Below are 26,646 nucleotides of genomic sequence, written 5' to 3'. Positions count from 1 at the left end.
TAAAAAACCAACCAACCAAAGTCTTCATATGCTGAAATACAAAAGGCACCATTAATATAAAGCAAAATGACTTGTTCTGATCCTATCACCCTCCCCAATACACATATGCAGGGCCTCTTCCTGTAGCAGGCCCCAAGCAAAAACAAGACCTGGCTCAAATGGGATGTCAAATCGTCAAACATTATATATTTAACTCCTCAGCTTCTGAAACCCCATGCACAGAAAAAATATTTTTGAAAGAGCTTGTTATGATTACACCTTCCTCACTGTCGCTCAATTAGGCAGGACAAAAGACATTGGTACCCATGGAATCTTGCTGAAGTAAAGTGTTCTAAACTAATTTCACTCTCCAGTATTCAATACTATTTTGAATGAGCTCTACAGACTCTCTAAAATTCTTGCATATGCTCTTTGTAATGGATCCATTTTTTTTTCTTCCCCGCCAGCCCGTTTCCTCTCCATTCTAAGCTCTGTTTCTGATGGAGAGCCCAAACCCGCTCCCACTGACAAAATTCCCATTTTGGCAAAAGAATTAGGCCTTTGAGAAGCTGCTGCCACCTCAAACAAAAACTTTCCTGCTTTTCAGGGGTATTATTACAACCATAACTAGGTACAGAGAGAGTGTGCACTCTTCGACTACATATCAATACATATTACGACACTTTAAAAGTGAATTATGAAGGAAACAGTGGTGCCAAGTAGATACCCTTTATTGCTTCTTTAAGACACAAGATGGCTATCATGGACGCCTCCCCACCCAAATGTTAACTGCAGTTCCACTTCCTCTCAACCCCCCCTCCCCCCCCGTCCCCCCCCCCACACACACATTAAGAATATTAGGTCCTGGCTTCCCTGTTTGCCAAAGGATTCTTTGAAGGGCTGGAACTGAGCAGTGACATCACAATAGGCTGATGCCTAGGCTGCAGCTTTCCCAGCCCAATATTCTGTACTCTTTTCTAACTCAAAGTTTGGAAAGCTACAGCTCAAATTTCAGCCTCTGGTGGGGTCGCTATTCAATTCCAGCCATTCAGAGACCCCCTTCAGCAAAATAGAGGGTAGCCAAGACCTAATAAAGCAAATATGGAAAATTGGGAAAGAGGGTGGGGGGGCAGGAAAAGAAGCAAAAATGAACCCAAAGCACACATAAAGGAGCAATCAAAGGCACATGCACTGGAATAGTTTTAGGGTGATTTGTAAATAATAGGAGCTTATGAACAAACAAAAGAAAAAAAGCATACTTTTTGTAAGACTACTACAACAGCAGGGTGTGGAGGTTTCAAGATACAGTTAATAACTTTTAAATTGGCTTTTACAACGTACTCCATTTGTGCAAAAGATCTGTGAAGATGAACTTCTGACACTAGTAACTCATTAAGGGGAGACTAAGATTTGTTATAGTCTTCAACTTCTGCAGGCTGTTGTCCTATATTGCAATGTCAATACAACATATTGGGAACCCTTCTGAGGCAAGTAAGGGATGTTAACATTTCAATTATAGGAAGTCCCTGACCCCAACCTATAACACTGACTTTCATCCAAATTTTAATATGTGCTGGAACGCTTGTCAAGAAAACATATTCAAGCGCATAAGCCCAACAGATCATGCAGTTTCAGTCTGTGAATAAGCTAGTCACAAAGTGCTGTGGAGTTTTCAAAAAAATCCTCAATCCTACAGCGCCAGTTTTCTAGCTTAAAAATGCTGGACAACAAAAGGATCCTCAACCAAGCCAGGGGCCCCAAAGGAAACAGTTTTTTCCTCCTTTCCAGTCCTGTGGACATTGCATCAAGCTTATAAAAAGAATGGGGGTACACCAGATAAATTTTTTGTAAAGTTGGATTGGCACATCCAAATTTCAAAAAACATCAAGATATATTTACAAAATAACACAACACATAAAATGTGTCATATTTAGGTATAAAAACTGGGATGCAAGTGTACACTACAGTTCAATTGAAATACTAAATAATCACCCATTGTAATGCATTCTCTGTCTGCTAGCAACATATAAACACAGGAATGGCCATCCACAGTCAGACCAAAGGTTCATCTAGCCCAATATCCTGTCCTCCAATAGTAGCCAATGCCAGGTGCCCCAGAAGGAATGAACAGAACAGGTAATCATTAGGGATATTAAAAAGCAGAGGGTTTTGGTAAACATGTAACCGCTGAAATGTTCAGCGGTTACACATGGGGCAGCAGGGAGCTGGCTCCATGGGAGCTAGTGCCAGCTTTAAAGCCAGCTGTCCACGAGAACCAGCTCCTGTAGAGCTGACTGCACCCCCCTGCACAGCAACATGGGGGAGAGGGAAGCAGGTGACAGTGCTCATGGGAAGCCTCCTTAAAAGCTGGTTCCCCACAAGCATCAACTCCTGTCTGCTTCCCCCCTTCCCCATGCTGTTGCCTCTAATACAGAGGCAGTAGCATGAAGGGGAGGGGAAGAGAGGAAGGGCTTGCATGTAACTGTGAAGGTTAACCTAAGCTCACTGGTTAACCATTTAAACATGTATACTAACTCATCCCTAGTAATCAAGTGATCTCTCCTCTCACATATTCCCAGCTTCTGGCAAAAAGAGGCTAGGGACACTATTCCTACCCATCCAGCTAACAGACATTGATGGATCTTTTATCCATGAATTTATCTAGTTCTTTTTTGAGCCCTGTTAAAATCTTGGACTTCAATACATCCTCTGGCAAGGAGTTCCACAGGTTGACTGTATGTTGCGTGAAGAAATACTTCCTTTTGTTTTAAGCCTCCTACCCATTAATTTCATTTGGTGATCCCTAGTTTGTGTGTTACAGGAACAAGTAAATAACTTTTCTTTATTAATTTTCTCCACACCAGTCATGATTTTATAAATTTCTATCATATTCCCCCTTAGTCCTCTCTTTTCTGAGCTGAAAAGTCCCAATCTGTTTAATCTCTCCTCTTATATCTGCTGTTCCAAAACCCTAATAATTTTAGTTGCCCAACTTGAGCTGCTAATGTCTTTCATTCCCAAATGCTCCATTAGAGGCAGCAGACTATGCTCTGTGTTTCACTGAATCTTCCAACAATATTCCCAGTTAGTCAGCTACTTCTGGTCTAAATCACTTAAGGGAAGAGTATGTTAGAACCCAACAACTGTTTCCTGATCGTTCTTGATGTAATAAATCATCTGACAATTACTAAAATAGATGTATTTTAAAAACAGGAATCAGAGCTGGTATGCAGTACTGAACTGGCTGCCGTGGTGACTCAAAAGTCTGTTGTTCCATACAACAGTAATTGCATGATCATCCTATTAGGGATGTTAAAAAGCAGGTAACTGACTAATAGTGTAGTCGATACAATTTGCATCAACTACACTATTAGTTGAGAAGGGGAATCAGAGTCCAGGAACTACCTCTACTGTGGCTTTGCAATTTAAATGTAGGAGGAGTGGGGCATGCATGCAGCTTGGCTCCTCCTACATTTAAACTGCAGAATTGCAGCAGGGGTAGGTCCAGGACTCAGCATGGTCAGGGACTGAGCAGCCCTAGCTTAGGCCAGGTCCCAGACCACTACACTTCCGCCTCCCCTGCACCATAGAGATGGTATGGAGGGGGATAGGAGGGGAAACAGCTTTTAATCTGGCTCCCCTCAGCACTGGCTTCTGCTCCCCCTCACCCCACAGCCTCTGATACAGAAGCAGCAAGGGGGGAGGCAAGCAAGTAGTCAAGTATGACTAGAATACCTGATAAGTCTAGGTTTATCGGGTAGTTGACTACTCGACTAGTCACATACATCCCTAGCAGTAGTAATGCAAATTTCTCTTCAGTCTCACCAATAAGGGTGAATCCTAAACTGGAAGGAGCAATTTAAAAGGGGAGTTCAGTCCTAGAGATCACTACCTGAAACTACCAATTTCAGGGTTGCTCTTGACATAGGGAATGTCTGTTAACCAGGAACTGGACTAAGACCATCAGGTAGGGATGTAACCAGTTAAACATTAACTGAATAAAGAGGATGCAAGGGGGGGGGGGGGGAGACTGCTCCTGCCCCAGTAGGCTGGAGTGGCCCCCTGCTGAGGCCAGGACTTCTCCAGCCCAGCCAGAGCAGCCCCTGCCTGTGGAGTGCCCAGACCTCCCACAGGGCTTGAGCAATGTCCTGCCCATGGTAAGGGGGGTGCTGCTACAGCCCCCTGTTAACCAGAACCAGTGGACTGCCTCAGTTTACCCTACAGTTACCATTACCCATTAAGGGTGATGATTACTGACTGAACTGGTTAACCTTTCACATCCTTATCAGCTCATATCACATCAACCCCATTACCAACTCCCTGAGCCAAACCTAGCTAAAACCATGCATGCTAACACACACACACACACACCCCTCAGTTTCTAAAGACAACTTTTTAAATAGGAGTACATGATCTACCTTGTTCTAGTCACGTACATATAGAGTTTCTAAATTCTCTCTTGATCTTACCTCATCCATTTTTTCTGATGTTGGTGTCTGGTCACCAGGTAGCATTTCTTTAGTCTCAGAAGTCTCTGCTTTGGATGTGCTACTTAGCTGATCAATAGGAATCATACCAGCCTCTGATGTCCCTCTTGAATTCTGGCTCAGAGGAAGTGTCCCAGGGATTGGCTCGTCGTCATCAGAATCTGGTAACGGTGTTGGACTAATGTCCTCTAAGCCAGTGCTGGAGGGACGTGAGGATGGGGTTTGACCTCTATAACTGGGCTGAGCATTCGAGCTATACAATGGGATAGGAGAAAGTTGGGAGGAGGAGGAAGAGATAGGGCTACCTTCCATTCGGATCTCATTGTCCGAATCATGCTCGTTGAGAAAAGGTAACTTTGTTCTCTGCTCTTTCAAGAGCATCTCAATCCTTGAGTCTAAACTGTTATGCTGCATTTCAGACTCCATGGTTGGGGTGCCAGGTGTTTCACTCCTTTCTGGCGTCTGAGAGAAGGATGCAGTACTTTGTTCAGTAACACAGTTTGGCTGTGGCAGAGGTGGGAGTTCCTCCTGTTTTTCTTTCACAGGAACAAAGTCAATATTAGTGGCAGCATTACCTTCTATTAAGATCTCGGCTAGAGGTGGTACAGGTCTCCGGTACTCAGCATCTCTGGAAGTTTGGGAATATTGCTGCTCATCAGAAGGAGGAAACACAGCTGGTGCTTGGTATGGAGAGAAGGCAGATTTATAAGTTGAAGAACCAGAGTGGCTCAAGGGAGGAGTGTGAGAATATTGTACTGGCTCTTGCTGATGAGACTTGTATGTGCTAAACTGATGTTCTGACCCTCTGTAAACATTTGCCGAATTATGGACATAGTGATGTCCTGGTCGCCTGTTGTAGGCATCTGTAAATTTTGTTTCATGTCTCCTGGGTTTATACCCTGAGTCCTGTCCATAATGGTAAGCTGGTGTTGTTTGACGACTGGAATAGGCTGAATCTTGGGAAAACGGAGTCCCCAGTCGTGGGGTGAGTGGGGTTCCTTGGGACTGTGGGGTATACTGGCTATATGAGTTTGGGGTGTCTTGCCGACAGCTGGAATAGGCAGTATCGTGGGAAAATGGAGTACTGCTGTTTGGGGTAATGGACGATCCCGCAGATGAAAGGTTGCTGTCTTTCAGACGTTTTACAGAATCAGTCAACTATAAAAAAAATAAATAAATAAAAGTAAATAGTAGGTACCTATGCACATACAGACACTCTTTCCAAAACGATGTCTGCTTATCTGAAAAGTTGAGCACCAAGACATGCTATGGTAGGAGCAGGTATTTGCAACACTGAAAACCAAGTTACCACAATTATCCATTAAAATATGTAGGCAGTTATTTTGCTTTTAAAATAGTCGGTAAGAGAGCAAGTGAAGGAAATAGGCAAGTTCTTTTATTCTTTAGAAGCAAACGTCAAGAGGATCAGAATCCTCGAGACATCAAGAATACTGAAAATAAAAAAATTCTGCCAACTGGTTTTGAATGCAACTATAAAGATTATGAAAGACTATCACTAAAACCAAAAGCTTCAGATTCTTCATACGGTGTCAAACAGACCCAAGTAGCTAATTTACACTTCAGACCATACACAACACACCAACTGGCTCCACACCTGCAGTCAGTTTCACACAGAACCCAAATGCAAGTATAGAACTTGTGGAAGTCGATGGGGCTTTGTCCTGATCGGTCAGCTCAAACTCTCTATATCCCCACAAGTCACATGTTAAGTTCTAACAGATGAAAAAAATCTTTCTCCTTTATGTAAAGAGGATGTAGCTGGACTGCAAACAAACAAGTAAAAATTAAACAAACTTCACAAAGACATATGATCAAGTGGAATGTTTCCAGCGGTGGAATCTTAAAACTAAAAAACATGAACCTAGAAGAACAGCCAAATGATCCATCTCAATGCAATTTACTTCAAAAGCCCATTCAGGAGTTTATCCAAACAATACAATTAGAGTTTGACACCAATAACAAAACAGAAAGAAAAAAGAAACCCTCAAACAATGATGAGTCACATCAATATCACACAAAAATCAATGTTCAGTAATGTAGATAGGCAGTAGAGTGTGACCCAATCCAAATTCCCTGCACATTAGCAGGAGCTGTACTGAGCTCTAGAACAGTAACAAAAAAACAGAAACCACCAACCAAAAAGCAGAGACTTTATGGAGGCCACAGTGACATAACATTTGAATAGGATCTTTTACAACTATCTTTTTTTTTAATGTAAAAAGATCACATGCCAATGGCTCTGCAGAATTATCAGCACTGTCAGGTTTCATACAGCACACAACTGATTCAGTGATACTAACATGCTTACATATTTCATTATTTTTTGGATGGTACAGCTGCTGCAGACCATAAAAGATTTGGCATCTAAGCTTGCTCTTCCATCCCTCCTCCCACCCCTACTCTGCCCTGCCCCCAACCTCTTCCAAAAGTTACAAAGGCAACTTAGGTTATAGTTATTCCTCCTATTATCAATTTGTGTATCAATTCCCTGGATGTTTGATTGCCTGCAGGTGAGGGCCAAGGGAACACTCCTAGCCATGGGCAACTTAAAAGCCAGATCCAGCTTTTTCTATGGACTTCAACAGGCTTTGGATCAGGTTGAGCAGTGGAGCAGGCGCTCAGAAGGGAGCAGGCAAATCAGCTGATCTTTACTGCTGAAACAGGAGGAGAGGAGGCAAATGAAGAAATTTCAAGCTACTCTACTGAAATTACTATAGCATATTAGAAGCATCTTGGCAGAATCTGGTGGACATTAACTGAAGGAATCACCAGAATTAGTGTTCTGTGAGTAACCCAAAAAATTCAACATACAGTAAATTTTGTATAATAAATTGCAAGACTTTTAATCTACAATCATGTTGGAGACTTGTATAAACAGAAAATGATGGAGCAGTTAGTCTCATTAATAACTGTGAAAAACAACTCTTAATAGCAGGGGTCTACATGTTCATTTTGGATCATCTGTGATGAGACAGTAAGTACTTTCCTGTGAAACACTGAGCACCATTCACTCCTGAAGTCGCTGAGAGCGGTAGGTGCCCAACAGGGGATGCTCAGCACATGGCAAAACTAAGCTGCTACCTAAGCATCCAGGCTACCTACTCTCCCCCATTTAAGGCTGACCTGCTGAGGAAGAAATGAGGCCTCTTTATGATGGAGAAAGATGACTGAAGGATTGTGTTTGGAGGGGGGCTTTTTTCAGTTTGATTTTCACATTCAGTATTCAAGTCTTGTCTTTCTGGAAAGCTAGTGAGATGAGGACATTGTAAGGATTAAAACAAAAAAGTGAACAACTGAGAGGGGAAAGATGTATAGTTATAATGTTCAAAACTCTTTAAGGCAAAACTTCTAAACCTGGATGCCTTAAATTCAGACTCCTAAATTCATAATCTGAATCCTACATAAAACCAGTTAGACATCCATAGGAGCTCAAGATCACTGAAAAGTTAGGTCACTTTTATTTGAGTATATATGGCAATCAAGAAAGTGATTCCACATGACATAGGCCCATGAAGAGTCTCTCGATTTAAATGGAGATCTGTGAAGAAGCAGGTGACCTCTTCAGTCAATTCAAGATCAAGAGGACTATTTACAAGCATAACTTCAGAAACCCGTATTTGGAACTTTTGGCCTCTGTGTTAAATAACTGATTCCAATGACCTTTCTGAAGAACTGAAGTCATTGAAAGACAACACTTCCACTTGTCATTTTAAAAAATGTGGGAGAAAAACAAAAAACAACTCAGAACCCTGAGACAACCTCCTGAAAAACTACAGAAGATGGGCATTTCTGACATTTTAAGAGGAGGGAAAAAGGGCATAAAAGATATCCCAACCTTTAAAATTCAAAAAACATACATCGTTCCTGTCTCCTAGCAAAAACCTTGAATAACCTTTAATGGGAAGGAATATAGGCCAAGTTTATCCTTGCATGCTGCTCCACCGACTTCAATAGAAGGACCCCATGGATGGATCTGGCCCTGCATCTTTAATTACAGAAATTCCTACAGTTACTAAATAGCATTTGGTTGGTTCTATAAAATCTTTACACTTGTAACAGGACATAAATCACTCACCGCAATATTCAGACACTTAGGCACAGCATGAATTTGTATAGGATACTGTTACTGAATTTAATAACTGAATCTAAGTACAAATAATTAATTTTAAGGTAATTTTTAAAATGTATTGACAAAACTACCCGAGGACAGAACAAAGCAATCCCACACATCACTTGTTATAATACAAGAGAATTTATTTGAATGAACCACTGTCTGCTTGTAAGTTTTTAGATATGTACTATTAAAATACACCTAAGTAAGCCATACCTGCTGAGTTTCATTCACAGTTGGTGAGACTTCTTGCTCATTGCCTACAGGAAGGGTCTGCGGAGTGTAAAGACCATTAACCAGCAATTCATAGAACCGCATACGAGTTTCACCTGCAAACCACAATGAAAGTTTATTTTAAAAAAAAAAAGCCATACACCATACATCATAAGTCTCTTTATTAAGCTTTCCCCAGACCCAGACATCTCTCTTAATAGCCTCCATTTCAGCCAACATCTTTCCAAAAAAGGAAGCCAGGACAGCAGTTAAGATAAGCAACACTGTTTCTTAAAAATCTGCCAAATGAGTGATGCAAGGTGGTCCCTTAGTGACCACATCTTCAACCACGGTATCTGAAAAAAATGCATTAACAATGAGCCATACCTCTTTGAAATTAATGGGAAAGGATACTGGAAAGCAAACTTAACTGTGGCAAATCCAACAAAAGTAGTTACCCTTGAAACTTGATGTATATTAAGGATACACTAGCTTCTGTTAATGTGCTCCCTCAAGAGAGAGATTTCTATGTAGCACCTCCCCTCCCCCAATTCTATTTGGCTGCTCTATTCCTGCACAATGCTTTCTAGAGTGCTGAAATCTCTCCTCACAAGTGTCAAATGTATCAGAACTGTAACTTTGATAAAAGCTTCTTCCCACTAAATGCAACAACTGCTTCTACCAGTTTAGAAGCCTTTTCCACATATATGCTAGTGGAAAGATTTGAGCTGTTATCAATACAAATGAGATGCAATTGAATCCAAGGGTCAAACTAATTGTTTCTTCTTTTCCAAGGTACTGGCTAACCTGTTTTTCTATGTAATGTGTATGTAGTACTTTCCTAGCATGAGCATTCTAAAGAATGCAGACCCTTATACAACATTGCTATCAATGTTTAACACTCATTTTCAGGCTGCTGAATTCTAATGAAGACATAGTTTATTAATGTTAGACAAATGTCTACTTTGAGCCTGAGCCTACTCATTTTGCAGTCAGAAAGTTTATCACTGCATTCAAGAGAAGCTGGATCAGACCTTTTGAGATATTTCCAATTTTGCTTACATGAGGGGTAGGTTCTTTGTTTTTTAAAATGTGATAATATTTTTGAACATTGAAAATTTGATTTGAGTCAATACAGCAGAGTTGTTTCTTATCTAGGGTTATCATCTTTTTCTTTTAAGCTACAAATAAAAAAAAATAAGTAATGTATAACTGAGAAAGAATATCGTAAAAAGGCACAAATCCAATCCCTGAACCTGCAGCCACTCTCACACATGTACTCATGAGAGTGAGTACTCCCACTTAACAGATCTACATGAGTAAGTGCTACAGGATCAAATACCCAATTCTCATACACAGTTGTGAGTAACTAGTATCTACTAATGCACTTGTCCAAAGAATCTGTTCCAGATTAGAAGCTTGATACTGCATTATTCAGGTAAAACACACATTAAATTCAAATTTGCATAAATAAATGCCACCTCTCAGGCTTCATTAACTTGGTTTTAGTACACAGCTTCTCATACATACTATTGGACCAGATCCTCCTCGTGTCAACAATCATCGCCCAATTCAAGTGAATGGAGCTATGATAATTTGACCACTGGAGATCTATCCTACAGTATTTGAAATATTGAATTCATGTGAGATGATAGCACTTGCCATGAATGTTGTGATACAGAAGCAAGTTTTAAAATGTTTTTAAATTGCACAAATGAGTATAAATACCTTAGCTTCCTCATTCTCCTTTTTATTCAGTAAAATAATAATAGTTAGCATTTATATTTTCCTTTTCAAGCAGCTTTGAATTACCGCCATGCAGGTAGGTAATTAAGTAGTATATCTAATCTATAAATGGAGAAATGGAAGAAGATAAGAATTGCCTTATGCGATAAAGTAAGTCCATCTCAGAAATGTGAACTGAACACATGAATTCCAAACTCCTAGTCCTGTGCTCTGACCACATCATGATTAAGTACACGGATGAAACTTCTTGCACTCCTTTTTATACCCATTTTGTTAAAATTTGTAATCCAGTATTGATTTTTATAAAAATACATTTAACTATGTTTTTGAAAAATGAATATTAGGAATAAATGGATATGTAAAATAAAAATTATAGACTGTGTACCCAAAGATGTCAGAGGTTGCAACCACTATTTTTAGCATTATAGTTTAACTGATCTTTCCAGACCACAAAACATTTCTGGTATTACTGCATCTTTTAAAAGAACAAAACAAAATAGCCACAAGTTTATAAAAGATTAAAAGTAGAGGAATACAGATAGCTTATGAGTTATATGTAAAAAAGTGCAATTTAAAATTAAGAGATCTTAGTGTTTTCACTAAATAATTAAAATATTCTAAACCACCACCTTCTTGACATGAAGTTATACTTCCTAGACCAACCACTGTTCTAGGATTACAAAAGTGAAATATAAAAAAAAAAAACAAGAGTAAAACTCTCCAATCAACTTGCTCAAAAAGGTCTCTTAACATCTACTCTCACCACTGTGAATCCACTTTAACTTGCATTATTAAAAATGAAAGTGACTGTTGCTCCAGTTTAAATGTACATATTAATTTTCCTCAAATTTGGAATTAAACAGGGTAATACCAAGTTAAGTTAAAGAATGCTAAAAATATTAAATCCCAGGGTCAAAGTTTATTTATAAGGGTATTCTTTTAATATTCAGGCACTAATGTGAGAAATTATGTTATATGTGTTTCACATACTAAATGTAATATACACTTTGAACTTGAAGGTTATTGAAACATTTTTATACTATGTATGGTTAACTAAGACAAACATAAAACTGTTTTTCTTTAAGAGTATGAGCTCTTCCTCTTTCTTAAAAAGAAAAGCAATCAAGTTATGCTTCAAACTAGAATGATCTTGTTTACAATGCCAATAAATAATAATTAATAATAAATAATAATAATATATAAATGCCTGTAATGTTTTGCACACTTCATTACTTTAGCTTTTAGCCAAATGTTTAGAAAAACCCTTCACTAACATGCTTGGGGGGAAAACAAACACATAAAAACCACAATAAGATGTAGAATTTTAATATTTTCAGTATTTGAATAAGTACTGCACTGTTAATTCCTATAGTAGCTCTACTGTGGTTCAGTTACAATTAGGATTACAAGTGTTACTGTCCCTTTAAGAAAGACAGGACAGAAACACATGCATACATACTTGCTCGCTCTCACAGTGTCAAGTGCTGTGCACTTTTTACTGCCAAACTTGGGTTTGTTATACCAAGTACCAGTGAAACACCAGGAGCTCTGAAAACAGGATCCTGATGCAGTTAGTGGCATTTTTTAAAGTTATAGTAGTTTCTAATACAGGAAAAAAGCTTTATAACCATATTTCAAAATGCATTTGTAAACCTCGAGACTATCACCAGTTTAGACCAAGAAATTTGTAAAGAGATTCTGAAAAGGGGTGAGGGTAAGGGCAGAATCTGCCAACTGGGTGCCAGTGTAAGTGATTGAAATGAACAGGATGGCAGCATTTTGTAAATTACAGGACTGTCTCCTAGCAACAGACAACACATTCAGCTCCACGTGACTTCCAATGGCCCAGAGAAAAGGAAAGACAGAGGGGAGAAGGAGCAACATTCATTTATTAGTATTTTTAATCATCCATCTCCTCCAGCCTGGAAAAGCCTATCATTTTAGGAGAGGAGAGGGGATGCAAGGTCTGGGGGTTGCAACTAGACTGAGTATGAAGCTAAAATCTGCTTCCCACCTTTTGTATCCAGTTCCACGTGGATGATGTTGCCCATGACAGATGTGTTGTGAAGGTGCTGGACTGCTTCCCTGGCCCCCTTCACTGTGGCAAAGATCACTTTGGCAATGCCCAGGTGCTTCTTGTTCTTGGGGTTATAGAGAATCTCTACCTCTTCCACTTCACCATATTTCTTGCACATGTCAGTGAGAAAGTTTTCACGGATGTTGTCATTCAACTTGGCAAAGGTTACCTGCTTGGGAGGCACCGGCCCCACGTAAAACTCATCAATCTGAAGATTTATACAAACACAAAAAATGGGAAGGAGATTGGCAGCAGAAAGTTAACTTGTTTGGAACAAAGTTAGAGTTGTCTTAGAACTCTGGGGAAAGAAACAGTCTACAATGTCACTCACACCAATCTAAGTCAAGGGAAACCCTGTCTCTACACTCTAAATAATTTATATGGAAATGGTTATTTTTTCCATCTTAATAACAAATTTTAAGCAGCTTTATTAAGCATCAGTGTTATAACTCAAATCAGATGTATTGATTTATTTATGGACTATTACTATTGTTAGACAGATTGCCAGATAATAAGAATCTTTCATTTTAACAGTTCATTATGTTATTTTGAACTCAAACTCAATTGACAAATGACAAGAACCCAAACATAAGGTAGGTAAGGTACCTTGAATTTGGGAACAGAAAGCTCCAACTCCTTGGTTTTGGTCCATATTCGTCCTATCCTGGGATCTCTGACACAATCCACTGGTGCAATTCCGGAGTTCTGCAAAAGGGAGGGGGAACAGAACACTCAAGAACCATCAATAATATTGCTAGAAATTTCAGGGGGACACACACAGGGCAAGGAAGCATCAGGGGAAGAGAAAAAGCACACATACATATACATACATGTCAAATTGCAATACCTCTGAGAAATAGACACAGATTGGAAACATAGAAAAATAAAGCTCTAGGTTTTAGCTCCTTTTTGGAATCCTGACAGTTGAATACATTGTGTCAGGTGGCAGTAACTTTCATGGCTCCCCCCTCCCTTTTGCTACAACATGAATTATTATAGTATTTAAGAAAGCCTTGCCCTCCTCCCCTAAACAAGGGCTATTCAGGAGGGGGAGGAAGTTAAGAGTGTGTGGAAGGGGTATATAGTGTATTTAAAAAACAAACACTTACCGGCATGCTAAAATTTTGCCCATCATAACGATAGAGTTTATGCTGTCCTTTTTTCAAAGCTGGGTCAATAATCAATTTGTAACTTCTCCAGTGGTGATTTCTTTTCTCGACAGAAGTGCTGGCTTGCGAGCTGTTCTCCATTCCGTTGATCCAACCTGGAAAAACCCCCACAAAGTTTAAAAAAAATGTAATAAAGATCCCATTTTAACAACCACTCATGAAACACATCAAAACTGGGTACAAATACACAAACGGGAAGACTCTAAAATAGGGAAAATTCTTAGACAGCCCCCTCCCCCGTGAGATAAGAGGCAGAAAGAGGGGGGAAAAAAGACCCAATCTCACTTGAACTCTGTTTTTTGCCATGATCTTCTGGGTGCTTGGCTTTTTCCCCTGCCTTGATCTCCTTGAAAGACATTGTGTGAGGTGGCCGATCGTCTCCTTGCAGCGAAAGGCGAGCTCCTTTTCACATTTGGCTGGTTACATTACATTGCTTTTGAAAGGCTCCTGCCTCCTTTTTTTGCGAGCCAACACATATTGTGTGTGTGCTTTCTGCTTGCTTCTCAGGCATCCCACAATACACCACTATGGAGCTCGGCTAATGGCTAACCGCCCTCAACCGAAGGCACATTCACAGCAGCTGCAGCGCGCCGCGAAGCCCCCAGCCTCGCCGCGCCGTGGCACCTCCCCACCCCAAATAAAGGGCCATGCATTTTCCCCAGCCGACCTAGCCTCGGCTGGGGACTCCCCCCCGGGTTAATTGCATGCAGGAGATTGCTTGGAATCTGCGGGCTGCGTTTACCTTAAGCGCAAACTGTTTCTAAACAAGATGGACCTAGGTGGGACAAGTTTGGGGGGGGGAGCGACTAATGGAGCCGTGGAGGGGCCTCTGGGGAGCAGCCCAGGGCACGGGGCGACGTGCTGTCTCTGCTCCCCCCCCCCGCCACTGTGCTCCCCCACAGCGCGCCCGGGCCCCGCGAGCCGCCGCGTTACAAAGTGTCCATGGCCCAGCCTGGGAGCCGGGGGGGAGAAAGTAGCAGTTTTGCTTATTAAAGGTCCTGGGGTTGCAGCAGCCAATCAGCTTGGAGCTTCCATTTTGTTTGAGCGGTGAAAGGCAGCTGGGGATCGCTCTTCTCGCCTCTTTTCCTGGGCGAGGAGCGTCTCGCCTGGATTTGGGCTTCATGTTGTTTTAGCTCATCTTGTGCTTTTGGTTTGTAATTTGGCCGTGGTTAGGTAATTGGCTGGTTAAAGGCACCAGGAGCCCGCAGCCAATCAGCGCGCAGCTTCCATTTGGCTTGAGTTATTAGACGCTGATCTAAAAACATCCTTCACCAGACAGCTAAGGAGAGGCCAACAGATCAGGCAGCCATTTTTCTGCAATGGAATTAAATGGCCAACTGGGTTTTCCTTTGTTCCAAAAGGGGATACTTTATTTGAATCCACACCATCCATTTCAGGACTTCTCAGTGTTGTATTAATGTCTGACAACATTTTAAAGGACTCAATGAAGAAGGAAGATAAAAAAGATTTGGATTTTTCATTATGATTTGGAATCCATCTTTGTCTTGTATAACTAGGTCATGGCACACCCTTATGTCAGCAGTAACAATTTTGAATTCAAAAATAAGTAAATACATATTTTTGTCTGGGGTTTTTAAGCTTTATAACTCTATTATGACTGAACAATAAATTTAAAAAATAGTTCCTGTATTAAACACTTAATTCCTGGCCATTTTTTTTATTAACTCCTTTGGTGCTTATAAGGTAACGTTTTAAATATAGACTTAGGAATAGTGAATTCTGGCATAAAATTTACTATGATAAACTTTTTGTTTCTTTTACATTGTAAGTACCCAATCCATTCTGTCCTTACTAAGTGTAGTTTTCATGTTAATGTTACTGGAGTTGTCCTTATTTCTGAGCCTTCATTTGCATGTCTTATGTTTTTTGTCTGTTTAGCTAAAACAACTTATGCTTTTAAAATATTTTACTTATAAAGCAAAATAGCGAGAGATGTTTTTAAAATGTTTACATACAGTAAATGTTAACTAGGTGTTTTCACACTAACATGTACAGACTAAAAATATTTGGGGAAAACCTTTTTGAGTTTGTGTCGTCTGTGGAAAGCCCTTGGCTGTCCTTTTAATATACAGAGTAAATCTGTCACAGGAAAATAGATTTAAGTCTCGAGTAAAAGTCCTAACTGGACCACGTAGCTAGACAACATTTTTCTATAGCTTTTTTTGATGCTACACAATTGCCATATAAATATCTCTAAATGTCTTAACAAGATACGTTTGATTTGCAAATTTACCAGAGAAGTGGGGATACAGATTATATAGCTATATATTTATAAATGTTTTTTAAAAGCTAAACAACACAACTTCACCTTCAGAACTGCATTCATCAGTGGTGTGCGGGTAAGTAAACCCTTTTGCCCTTGCAGAGAAAGAGATAGCCCAGGCCTGTTCGACAAATGTTATTGTTCTGGACAGAGAGCCTCATTATCTTTTGTAAAACGGTAGCTAACTTGTTCTTGTGTCATAGATACATAATACAGGCTATATTAATATATCTTTTCAGAGGGTGATTTCTTTTTCTCTCCACAAAGCGCTTGTTAAAGAAAGGCTGCTTTTTGTGGAGGGAGACTGCGAATCCATGCTGGCATTACATGGCTGTTAAATTGTTCCTCTTCCTTCAACCCACACTCGCAAAATCTACCTCCAAACAGTAAAAGATTACTAAGGAGGATTTTAAAAGACGAACAGACGAAAGGGAACGCCCTTACGTGTTTATCCATCTAATTACTGAAGAATCTGGCTGGCGAAAAACAAAAAGGGACTGTTTTCAGAACAGTGGCAAACGAAACTGTAAAGGTTTCATTAAATTGCGCTGCAAAATTCTTCCCCACGAGAGGCAGCTAGTTTAGAAACGGTCTGAAAATAGATCCAAAATGAGGGAGGCTGCCTCCAAAGGAGGGACACTTTTGCAGCCAGGATTGTTACAGTCGGGAAGACGTGACGCAGTTGATGTTCACAGCAGTTCTGTGCTTTGATGCAGCTACTGAGCCCATGCCACTAACTCCCAGCTGCTTTTTATTTCAAAATCTGCTAACGCACCAAGCGTGTAATGCCTTTGCTGCCCAGTGCCCAGAGAAAAACAGGGAGGCTGTCTGGCATTTCAGCATGCAGCTCCAGGTTGTACTCCATATTGTTTTATGAGAGGGGGTGGGGTAGTGCTTCGTAATGGCTTCTTCTTTGCAATGCTGTATTCTTGTCAGGTTTGGGGGCAGCAGCACGTCTGTGTCTCCCAGTGTCTAGCGTTGTTTCTAGTTCCGATCATTTCAGGGAGGTGACTGCCCCCCCCCCCTTGTGAGGTTCGTGGAAAGTGAAGAAGAGGCTTTTTTTGTTTTGTTTTGTTTTAAAGGCTCGGGGGGAAATGGTTGCCATTTCGTGAAAGCACTTTGCATCAGCAGAAGGAAGCGAGCAGGGGCTGAGTGTAATCGGAGATCCTGGCAGGGCTCCAGGTATTGCCTGCTGTTCTGCTAGGCACTCCCAGGGGGGCTGGGGAATCGGATGGGGGGAAGGGAGAGAGGAGGGGAGGCCAGGGCTAGGCTGGCAGCTCTCTTAAAGAAACAGGACCCTAGCTTGGGGAAGACAAAAGACAGCGTCGAGGCAAAGACCTACGTGCCTATAAATAAAAACGATCGTGTGAAGATCTTCCTAATCACTTTTTTGAAACTTAAACCAATTACTGTGAGAGCACAGATATTTGAAAATAGAGTGCAGTACAAAAATATCCAGATGGGCAGGAAATGTCATGAGGTACTCATATCCCCAGAAGGTGGTGGTTTCTTTAAACAAATCAGACGACTACTTGCAGTCTGGAGTTCAGATGAATGTAATGGGGCTTAAGTTGGTGGAAATGTGTAAAGCTATGTAGAAAGCAGGATGGGTCCTTTGTGATATTTTTTTTAAAACAGCTTTTCTTAACCGATTGTTTTTCGAAGTAGGTTTCGCTGCCTTTTTCGGGCCACAGACAAGGTGATTCCAACAGTGAGATTGGGAGGGAGGAGCAGCTGACAGAGTGCATGGCCTGTGTCAAGTCAGGTTGCTGGCTGCCCCGGTTTCTCCTCTGACTGCAGGGATCTGTCTGTTCATTGTTGATTCTGCCGCCATTATATAGCTTCTGCACCACTCTGTGTAAATGCAGGGAGATCCTCGCCTTTCCAAAGTGAGTTTGAGAGATCTCTCTCCCTCACTTCTCGACTATTGTCGGCCACAAATGTTAGTAAATGGTGGGTCAGTCCTCTGATTCATTTACAGAAAAGATCAACGCAAGAGGCCAGCTTGCTATTCTGTATTTCCATTTTAATAAATCTAGGTCAAGACTCACACTAGTTTAGGAGGTTCACTCACAACCAGAATTAACAGATGTCTGTATTCTGTGCAATTAAAGCCATTATGGGTGGGTTTGATATGCCATATATCAGATGAAATAGATTTTCCTACAACTGTCTAAGTATGAGAGTATATATATTGTGGCTTGCATGTATATTGTGGTTGTTTCAGAGTTTATTTTGCTCTAGGGAGAGTTGTTTGTTCCACTACATTCCATGCTAAAATTAGATCCAATATTGAAATCTGCCATAAGCAACCATCCAAAGGGTCAGCAAAACTCAGTTATAGAAGTGGCCTTCTCTTTAGGGTAGAAGAAAATCATACAGTGAACCTCCATTGGAAGGGAGTAAGTGGCTACTTAAGGATGATTGCCTCTTGGAGGTGAGATGCATAGTGCAGGGTTTGCTATACCAGTTTGAGTTTGACTAGCCATTCTTGTTTTTTGTAAATGGTTTCCTGTGGTATGTGCTGAGAGAATGAAGGTAGGATTGTGCCAATAAGGCATTGCATTTTCACAATAAATATGGTGTATTTTACTCTTAACATTTGACCATATTTTCATCCATAATCCTTCCATAACCCGAATCATTTTGTTTTAGTAGAACAAGCAAGGAATCTGTGTGCCTGTATTTGATGCACAAACTCCCATGTGAAAATCCCTCTAAAACACAAGTCTTTTAAAATGAGAAAATTGGCTCCCCTGCCTTCCCTGAGTTCCCTCCCCTAATACTGATACCTTTGACCAACTAACTCTCTTAAGTGGGATACAATGGTTCAAAAACTGTTGGTTTTTTTCCCCCCCTTCCCTGCTTTTCTGAAATCTCTTCAGAGCCATTATGCACTCTTTAACGTTGTATAGTGAAAGAGGAAACTCTGTTTCTAGGCTAATTTCGGAAAGTGGCGTGCATGTTTGCATTCAATAATATCTCTCTGTTAGCAACATGTAAAAATCCCTGGAGTTTCCTATCCTCATGTGCATGGATCTTAACTCATGCTTGACACTTTACATAATAATTAAAGATATCTGCATGGATATAGCCTGTAGAGCCTTTCATTACCATAAATCCTTGTAAAATTATTCCATGATTATTTTTATTAGATTAGAAGTCAAAACCTTTTTTAATTTACTGAAAGGCAACAAAACTAACAGCAGCCAAATCAAAGCAGTATTGGAGATTGTTTTTTACTATGGCAAAACCGTTGTAGATCTTACACTACATTGTGCAAGCTGAACATGTGATAAATGAGGAAGTGGTCAATTTAAGCAACACTTTTTAACTTTGTGGTGCTTGTTTTTCATTTTTAAATAAATATTAAACAGTAAGTATTGAGATATTTTAACAAATGTTAATGTTCAAATTACCATCTCCTCTTCCTCTTCTACCAAAAACATGGTTTAAGACTGAAATTCTTTTCTTAACTAGTTATACCCAACTCTGATTATAGTTTCCAAATAGCCAGTGATCAAGGTCCTACTTTTGTGTGTTTGCACTGCCGTTACTTTTCCAGTGCTGATTTTTGTGTGCAATTAACCACTTTGCAGTGTGTAAAACTATCACCTATGTCTTTACATTCTATGAATTGCCCTAGCAAGTGTTAACACTAGAAAAGTGTGGTTTGAGAGCTGCACATATATGCAAGTGAAAATTGGCCCATGTATGCTGCAGTCTGAGTTTAGGGCAGAGATTAGGGGCCTATTTTTCAGAAGTGCTAAGCCCCTAAATACCCTGAAAATCACATCATATCATATATATTTGAACTTGGAATTTCCTTGCTTTTGTAAAAGTTTAATTCATATTTTAATTGTAGCCTAAAAGTTGCTAGGGCACTCTGAGAACAATTATACTATGTAGAATGGATTGTTTGGCATCCAGGTCTGAAACACTGGACTATCTAGTATTGCACTTTAAATCCCAGAAAGGTCAACTCAGTCTTTCTCTGAGTTAAAACTGACTCAGTTTTAGTACCTGGGAATCTTTAGAGAGACACTTTTTTAAAAGCAAATTTCTGTTCTGTATGCTCACTGATGATTCAAGAATGCTCCTTCCAAAAGGAACAGGATTTGATCTTGCTCAAAGTATCCCATTGTTTTCATTGTTGAGCAGCATGTTCTTTGCCAGTTGTTTAAATGACTGTCATCTCTACCCAAGAGGTGGCTGCATTTTTGTGACAGTGTTATATTTGACACTCTAGAAGCAGGTATTTATATAAGTTTTGTAGCGACCATTGTGATTAATTTTGACTCTATTCAGTCTTACAAATCTTTTATACTGAGGATCCTGTACCTGTTATTTTACAATAATAAACTAGAAATTAGTACTGCAGCATCTGTGCAGTCATGTTCAGCAACTCTTATGCTGCTTTGGATGATAGATTAATAGAAGGACAGACTGTATCATTGTAATCTAGTCTGACTTCCTGCCTAACACAGGGCCTGGGACTTCCTGTAGTTAATTGCTGCTTCAAGTCCCAATAGCTGTAGTTGAACTAGAGTATATCTTTTAGAAAAACATCAAGTCTTGGATTTAAAATTTAGGATGGAAAATCATCATAATCCTTTAAATTGTTTCAGTGAGTTTTAAATTTATTTCTAGTCTGATATTTTTGGAGGGAGAGGAGGGTCTGGCTTCAACTTCCAACCATTCAATCTTGTTATAACTTTTGTCTGCTAGATTTAATACCCAAATGTTCTTCGTTGAAGTACATCTAGTCTGATCAAATTACCCCTTATTAAAAAAAAGGGTAATATAAATGGATTGAGTTCCTTAAGTCTCTCTCTATAACAGATACTTACCAATCTTTTAATCAGTCTCAAGGTTTTTCTCTGAACCTTCTCCAATTTTTCAACATCCTTGAAATATACATGCACAAAATGCTTACAGTGTTCCAGGAACAGTCACAGCAGTGTCAAATACAGAGGTAATATGACTTCTCTACTCCTACTCAGTATTTCCATGTTTATAAATTAAGGATTATATTAGCTCCTATTGGCAACAGCATTGCACTGCAAGCTCATGTTCAGCTGATTATCAGCAATGACCCCCAAAATCGTCTTCAGCGTTATTGCTTCTCAGAGTCTCCCATCCTCTGGGCCTGGCCTCCATTTTTTTTTTTGTTTTTTTTTTTTGTTTCCAGATGTACATCTTTAAATTTAGCCATAATGCAACACTTGCCATAGTAAATATATAAGACCAGTTTACCAAGTAATCCAGATCACTCTTGTCAGTATGTCTTCTACATTATTTACTTACTACCCCACTCTTTGTTGTCTTTATATTTTATCAGTAACAATTTTATATTATTCCAGGTAATTGAAAAATGTTTATGAATATAGAGTGAGGAAACAATCCGTGCAAGATCTCACTAGAAACATTCTCAATCATTGATTTCCTGTTTATAGTTTACATTGTGAGACCTATCAGACAGTTTTGAATGCATGTTGATTTTTATATTGTATTAGTTTCTTAATCAAAAAATCAGATGCCTTATAGAAGTTTATTACATCAGCACTATTCCAGGTTCCACCTCTGAAATCTGGCACATTTTGGTCTGGCTATAAGTGCCTCCTGGACCAGAGAGCCTGGGACCCTAATGGCTGGAGGGCCAGCAGCCCAGCCAGGGCTGGGGGCAGTGGGGCTGAAGGAGCCCCAAAGCAGGGCTGGGGCCAGGTCTATAGACACCCAGCAGCCCACAGCAGTGCAGGGCTGTCTACAGCAGCACAGAGCTGGGGGTTGGAGAACCCCATCTGCCTTTGGCAGCATAGAGCCAGTGGTAGGAGAAGCCCAGCCACCCACAACAGAGCAGAGCCAGGGAAACCTGACTGTCCACAGCAGTGCAAGGCCAGTGCTGGAGTCCAGAGAACCCCAGTCCATGACAGCATGGAGCCAGAACGGGACGAGGGAAGGGACAGGCAGGGCAGCAGGACAGACGGGCCAGCTAGGGCGGGAGTAGAGAGGGCCAGAGTTGTTCTTTGGCCAGTCGTGTAGTCAAGACAATTTGTATCGACTACACGATTAGCTCATAAGGTGAGCAGCTCTGCAAAGCTGCAGCGCAGGTGGTTCCCGGAGCCGGCAAGAGCCGGGACTAACCAGTTCTGGATTGTGCCAGCTCCGGAACCACTGCGCCTCTGCATTTTAAATGTAGTTAGAGCCAGGCAGTGCTTAATATATTAAAATGCAGAGGCACAGCAGCTGCTACCGAAACAGCTTCTGTCCACAGCAAGCCTTGGCCCACCACTGGCAGAGGCTGCTTCATGGCAGCCTACCCTACCTCCTCACCACTGCTGCCTCTGACAGAGGCAGTGGGATGGGGGCAGGTGGCAGAGCAGAGACTATGAAATTTATTCATGCTGAATGAAATAAAATGAAAGCTAAATGTCCAGCTTCATTTAGCATGGACATGCTAATTGACAATTTTTTCCCCATTTTTTCCCTTCTCTTTCCCTCCCCGTCCTCTCTCTTCCTCTGCTATTTATTTTGCAACCTGGACCTCTTAAGTCCATTCATCTGAAGAAGTGGGTTGTGCGCACGAAAGCTCATGATACCATCTACATTTTTTGTTAGTCTCTAAGGTGCTGCAGGACTATTTGTTGTTTCTTGTATTATTGATAGGAAATGAAAGCATACACTATACCTGGTAAACTATAAACATATCTGGATCAGAATACTTGGGCATTGAGACTTTGATCACTAAAAGAGTTGAGACAATATTGTACTTGAGCTGGTTTTAATAGTGCTGTCGATTAATCGCAGTTAACTCACAAAAAATTAATTGTGATGATCACAATGCTAAACAGAGTACGGACTGAAATTTATTTGTTTACATTTTTAAATATAAATTTCTATTATAACATAGGATATAAAATGTACAGTACTCAATATTATAAATATCTTCACTGTAAAAATTATAAAAGCAAGAAATTGTACTATAATGCAATCACTTTATTGTAAAAATGTAACTTACATATAGAATCATAGTCCTAGAACACTAGAACTGGAAGGGATCTCAAGAGGTCATAGAGTTCAGTCCCCTGCCCTCTTGGCAGGACCCAATACTGTCTAGACCAGTGTTTCTTAAACTTTTTGAGAGACCATGGAATACCAAACAATAATATTTTTTATTCGGAACACCTATGAAAATTTTCTTCAAAAGAATTGTCAGACAAAAACAAAGAGGTGGTCACGGCACACCTGCGTGTTGTTCATGGAACACCAGAGTTCCGTGGAACATAGTTTAAGAAACACTGGTCTAGGACATTCCTGATATATGTCTATCAAACATGCTCTTAAATATCTCCAGGGATGACAATTCCACAATTTCTCTAGGCAGCTTATTCCAGTGTTTAACCACCCTGATAATTAGGAAGTTTTTCCTAATGTCCAATCTAAACCTCCCTTGCTGCAGTGTAAACCCCTTGCTTCTGGTCTTATCCTCAGAGATCAAGGAGAACAATTTTTCTCCCTCCCCCTTGTGACAATTTTTTAGATACCTGAAAACTACTATCATGTCCCCTCTCAGTCTTCTCCTTTCCAAACTAAATAAGCCCAATTCTTTGTCTTCCTTCATAGGTCATGTTCTCTAGACCTTTATTCACTCTTGTTGCTCTGCTCTGGACCTCTGCTCTGGACCTTTTTCAGTTGTTCCACATCTTTCTCGAAATGTGGTGCCCAGAACTGGACGCAGTACTCCAACTGAGGTCTAATCAGCGCAGAGTAGAGTGGAAGAATGACTTCTCATGTCTTGCTCACAATATTCCTGCTAGTGCATCCCAGAATCATGTTTGCTTTTTTTTGCAACAGCATCACACTGATTCATGTTTAGCTTGTGGGTCAACTGTGACCCCTAGATCCCTTTCTGCAGCACTCTTTCCTAGACAGTCGCTTCCCATTCTGTATGTGTGAAACTGATTGTTCCTTCCTAAGTGGAACACTTTGCATTTGTCCTTATTAAACGTCATCCTGTTTACCTCAGACCATTTCTCCGGTTTGTCCAGATTATTTTGAATTATGACCCTATCCTCCAAAGCAGTTGCAACCCCTTCCAGCTTCGTATTATCTGCATATGTTAAGTTTTTGTTAAATAACTGTACACAAATTTAAAAAAATCTAAAATTTTGGAACCTATAAGTCCACTCAGTCCTTTTCCTTGTTCAGATAATCACTAAGACAAACAAGTTTGTTTACATTTACGGGAGATTAATGCTGCCTACTTCTTGTTAATAAAGTCACCTAAAAGTGAAAATAGGCATTCACATGGCACTTTCGTAGCCAGTGTTGCAAGGTATTTGTGCCAGATAAGTTAAATGTTTGTATGCCCCTTTGTGCTTTAGCCACCATTCCAGAGGACATGGTTCCATGCTGCTAATACTCTTTAAATAATGTGTTTAATTAAAATTGTGACCATACTCCTTTGGATGGAATTATATGCCTCCTGTTCTCTTTTACCAACCTTCTGCTACATATTTGATTTTATAGCAGTCTCAGATGATGATCAAGCACGTTTGTTTTAAGAACAGTTTCACGGCAAATTTGACAAAGAAGGTACCAATGTGAGATTTCTAAAGATAGATATTGTACTTGACCCAAGGTTTATTAATCTGAAGTGTCCGAAATGAGAGTAGCAAGATGTGGAACATGCTTCCAGAAGTCTTAAAAGAACTACACTCCAATGTGAAAACTTCAGCACCTGAACCACTCTCGGCTAAAAAGAAAACAAAAAAAATTGACCACCTTCTGGTGGCATCTGACTCTGACTCAGATAATGAAAATGAACATGCATTGGTCTGCTCTGCTTTGGATTGTTTTAAAGCAGAGCTCATCATCAGCATGATCATATGTCCTCTGAAATGGTGACCAAAGCATATGAAAAGACACATGAATCTTTAGCACATCTGGCACGTAAATTTCTTGCAACGCTGGCTACAAAAGTGCCATGTGTTTTTACTTTCAGGTGATGTAGTAAACAAGAATTAGGCAGTATTCTCTCCTGCAAATTGTACCAAACTTGTTTGAACAAGAAGTAGGACTGAATGGACTTGTAAGCTCTAAAGTTTTACAATTTTTAATGCAGCTTTTTTACATAAGTAGATTGCATTATTTGTCGAGCCCTGGTGATTGCACTGCAGTACTTGTATAAGGTGACTTGAAGAATGCTATTTTTACAGTGCAAGTACTTGTGTTAATAAAATATAAAGTGAGCACTGTCCACTTTGTGGTGTTGTCATTGAAATCAATATATTTAAAAATGTAGAAAACATCCAAAATATTTGAATAAATAGTATTTTATCATCATTTAACAACACAATTAATCATGTTTATTTTTTAATTACTTGACATCCCTAGTTTTATCAAATGTGCACCGTGAAAGTATGATAACTATAACTGGCTGATAGAAAAGGCTGTTGAATTACTTTAAATTTGTGAACTATCATCTCTTTTTCTTTTTTCAAGACTTTCACATATATTCAGCTTACAAACAGCTTCCTTTCTAAACTACTGCATAGCAAACTCCACTTGTGGTAGGAAATCAAGCTGAGTTCTTTCTGTCCCTTGTGTTATGGCTGTTATTGATGATATTCTTGTTCTGTGATGGTGTTGTTTGTTTGTTTGGTTGGGTTTTTTTTGGACAAGGCAGTTTTAGTGCTCCTGCTGGTTTATTAAGCTAGGGTTTTTCAGCAGAACTGGCTTGGATATGTGGTCTGCCTAATATTGGCAGGTCCACTCCTCTACTGCATAGCACAGCAGCTTACAGTTGCTAAGCAGCTGCACATTCTTCTTTGCTTTTGTTACCAATCAACTGTTCAATGGAAGAAACCTCAGTTCCCTTTGATGGGTTAAGAGGCATAAGCAGCATGAACAATGGCTTTGGCAAAACTCTTCCTTTTCTGGTTGGCTTGTAGGGCCCCTGGCAAAAATGCTTGAGAATGAAGGTACATTTTATGGAGCAGAGGAAGGGAGTGCTAAGGAAAGAGACATTGTGGCAGGAATGAGGGAGAACTAGTATGTGTGCACAACGTAGATTATAAAAACAGCAAATATTACACAGAGCAAGAGAACACAGTGAGGGGGGAAAAATAGGAGGAAGGCCAAGAACAAAACAGAGGAGAAGAAAAACAGGAATGACTAATACACACAAGGAGCAAGAAATAAGACAAGAACTAAAAAGTTATTCAAATGATGTGATGGAAAAACAGGAAGAGGAAAACCAACCTTACTTCACCTGCACATCATCCAAGTGCAGAGTGGGTGAAAAATGCAACCATGCTAGAATGGTTCCTGGCACGTTATATGCTTAATCCTACTTAGTGTTAACTCTCATCATTAATTTTTTTTTTAGTTTATTATAGCCCTTGCCTTTAGAATTGACCATCATATGTTCTGTTTCTTTAAATTAAATAATCCTAATCACATTTCTATAATTCTAATATATTTTCTTAATAACTGCTCTCTTTTCACATTTTTGACCCAAGCCTAGTTCCAAATATTTTCATTTATTTTAACCTTTG

The 26,646-nt window shown here is 40.0% G+C and overlaps 2 protein-coding genes across 6 annotated transcripts in view; one reads left to right on the top strand and one right to left on the bottom strand.

Moving 5' to 3' along the window:
* The window catches only part of SETD1B (SET domain containing 1B, histone lysine methyltransferase), a 117,538-nt gene that overhangs the window by 52,931 nt on the left and 37,961 nt on the right, over positions 1-26,646 (bottom strand). For 2 of the 4 annotated variants that reach the window (XM_075898630.1, XM_075898631.1), the window contains 5 exons: positions 13,744-13,898; positions 13,241-13,339; positions 12,572-12,842; positions 8,815-8,927; positions 4,449-5,624 (listed from right to left, as the gene is read on the bottom strand). In XM_075898630.1, coding sequence (XP_075754745.1) covers positions 4,449-5,624; positions 8,815-8,927; positions 12,572-12,842; positions 13,241-13,339; positions 13,744-13,884 — 1,800 coding nt within the window. In that variant the 5' untranslated portion in view covers positions 13,885-13,898. Of the gene's footprint in view, positions 1-4,448; positions 5,625-8,814; positions 8,928-12,571; positions 12,843-13,240; positions 13,340-13,743; positions 13,899-14,088; positions 14,516-14,545; positions 14,671-26,646 lie in introns of those variants that run through there. The other 2 variants (XM_075898632.1, XM_014573738.2) reach the window with 2 other exon arrangements.
* The window catches only part of RHOF (ras homolog family member F, filopodia associated), a 57,117-nt gene continuing 45,541 nt past the window's right edge, over positions 15,071-26,646 (top strand). The window contains exons 1-2 of one of the 2 annotated variants that reach the window (XM_075898638.1): positions 15,071-15,370; positions 16,114-16,163. In XM_075898638.1, the coding sequence (XP_075754753.1) occupies positions 15,286-15,370; positions 16,114-16,163 (135 nt within the window). In that variant the 5' untranslated portion in view covers positions 15,071-15,285. Of the gene's footprint in view, positions 15,371-16,113; positions 16,164-16,504; positions 16,941-26,646 lie in introns of those variants that run through there. The other variant, XM_075898637.1, reaches the window with a different exon arrangement.

The sequence above is a fragment of the Pelodiscus sinensis genome, chromosome 15, assembly GCF_049634645.1.
Source record: "Pelodiscus sinensis isolate JC-2024 chromosome 15, ASM4963464v1, whole genome shotgun sequence".
Lineage (NCBI taxonomy): Eukaryota > Metazoa > Chordata > Testudines > Trionychidae > Pelodiscus > Pelodiscus sinensis.
The sequence above is the reverse complement of the archived record's forward strand: the minus strand, read 5'-3'. Positions and strand labels throughout refer to the sequence as shown.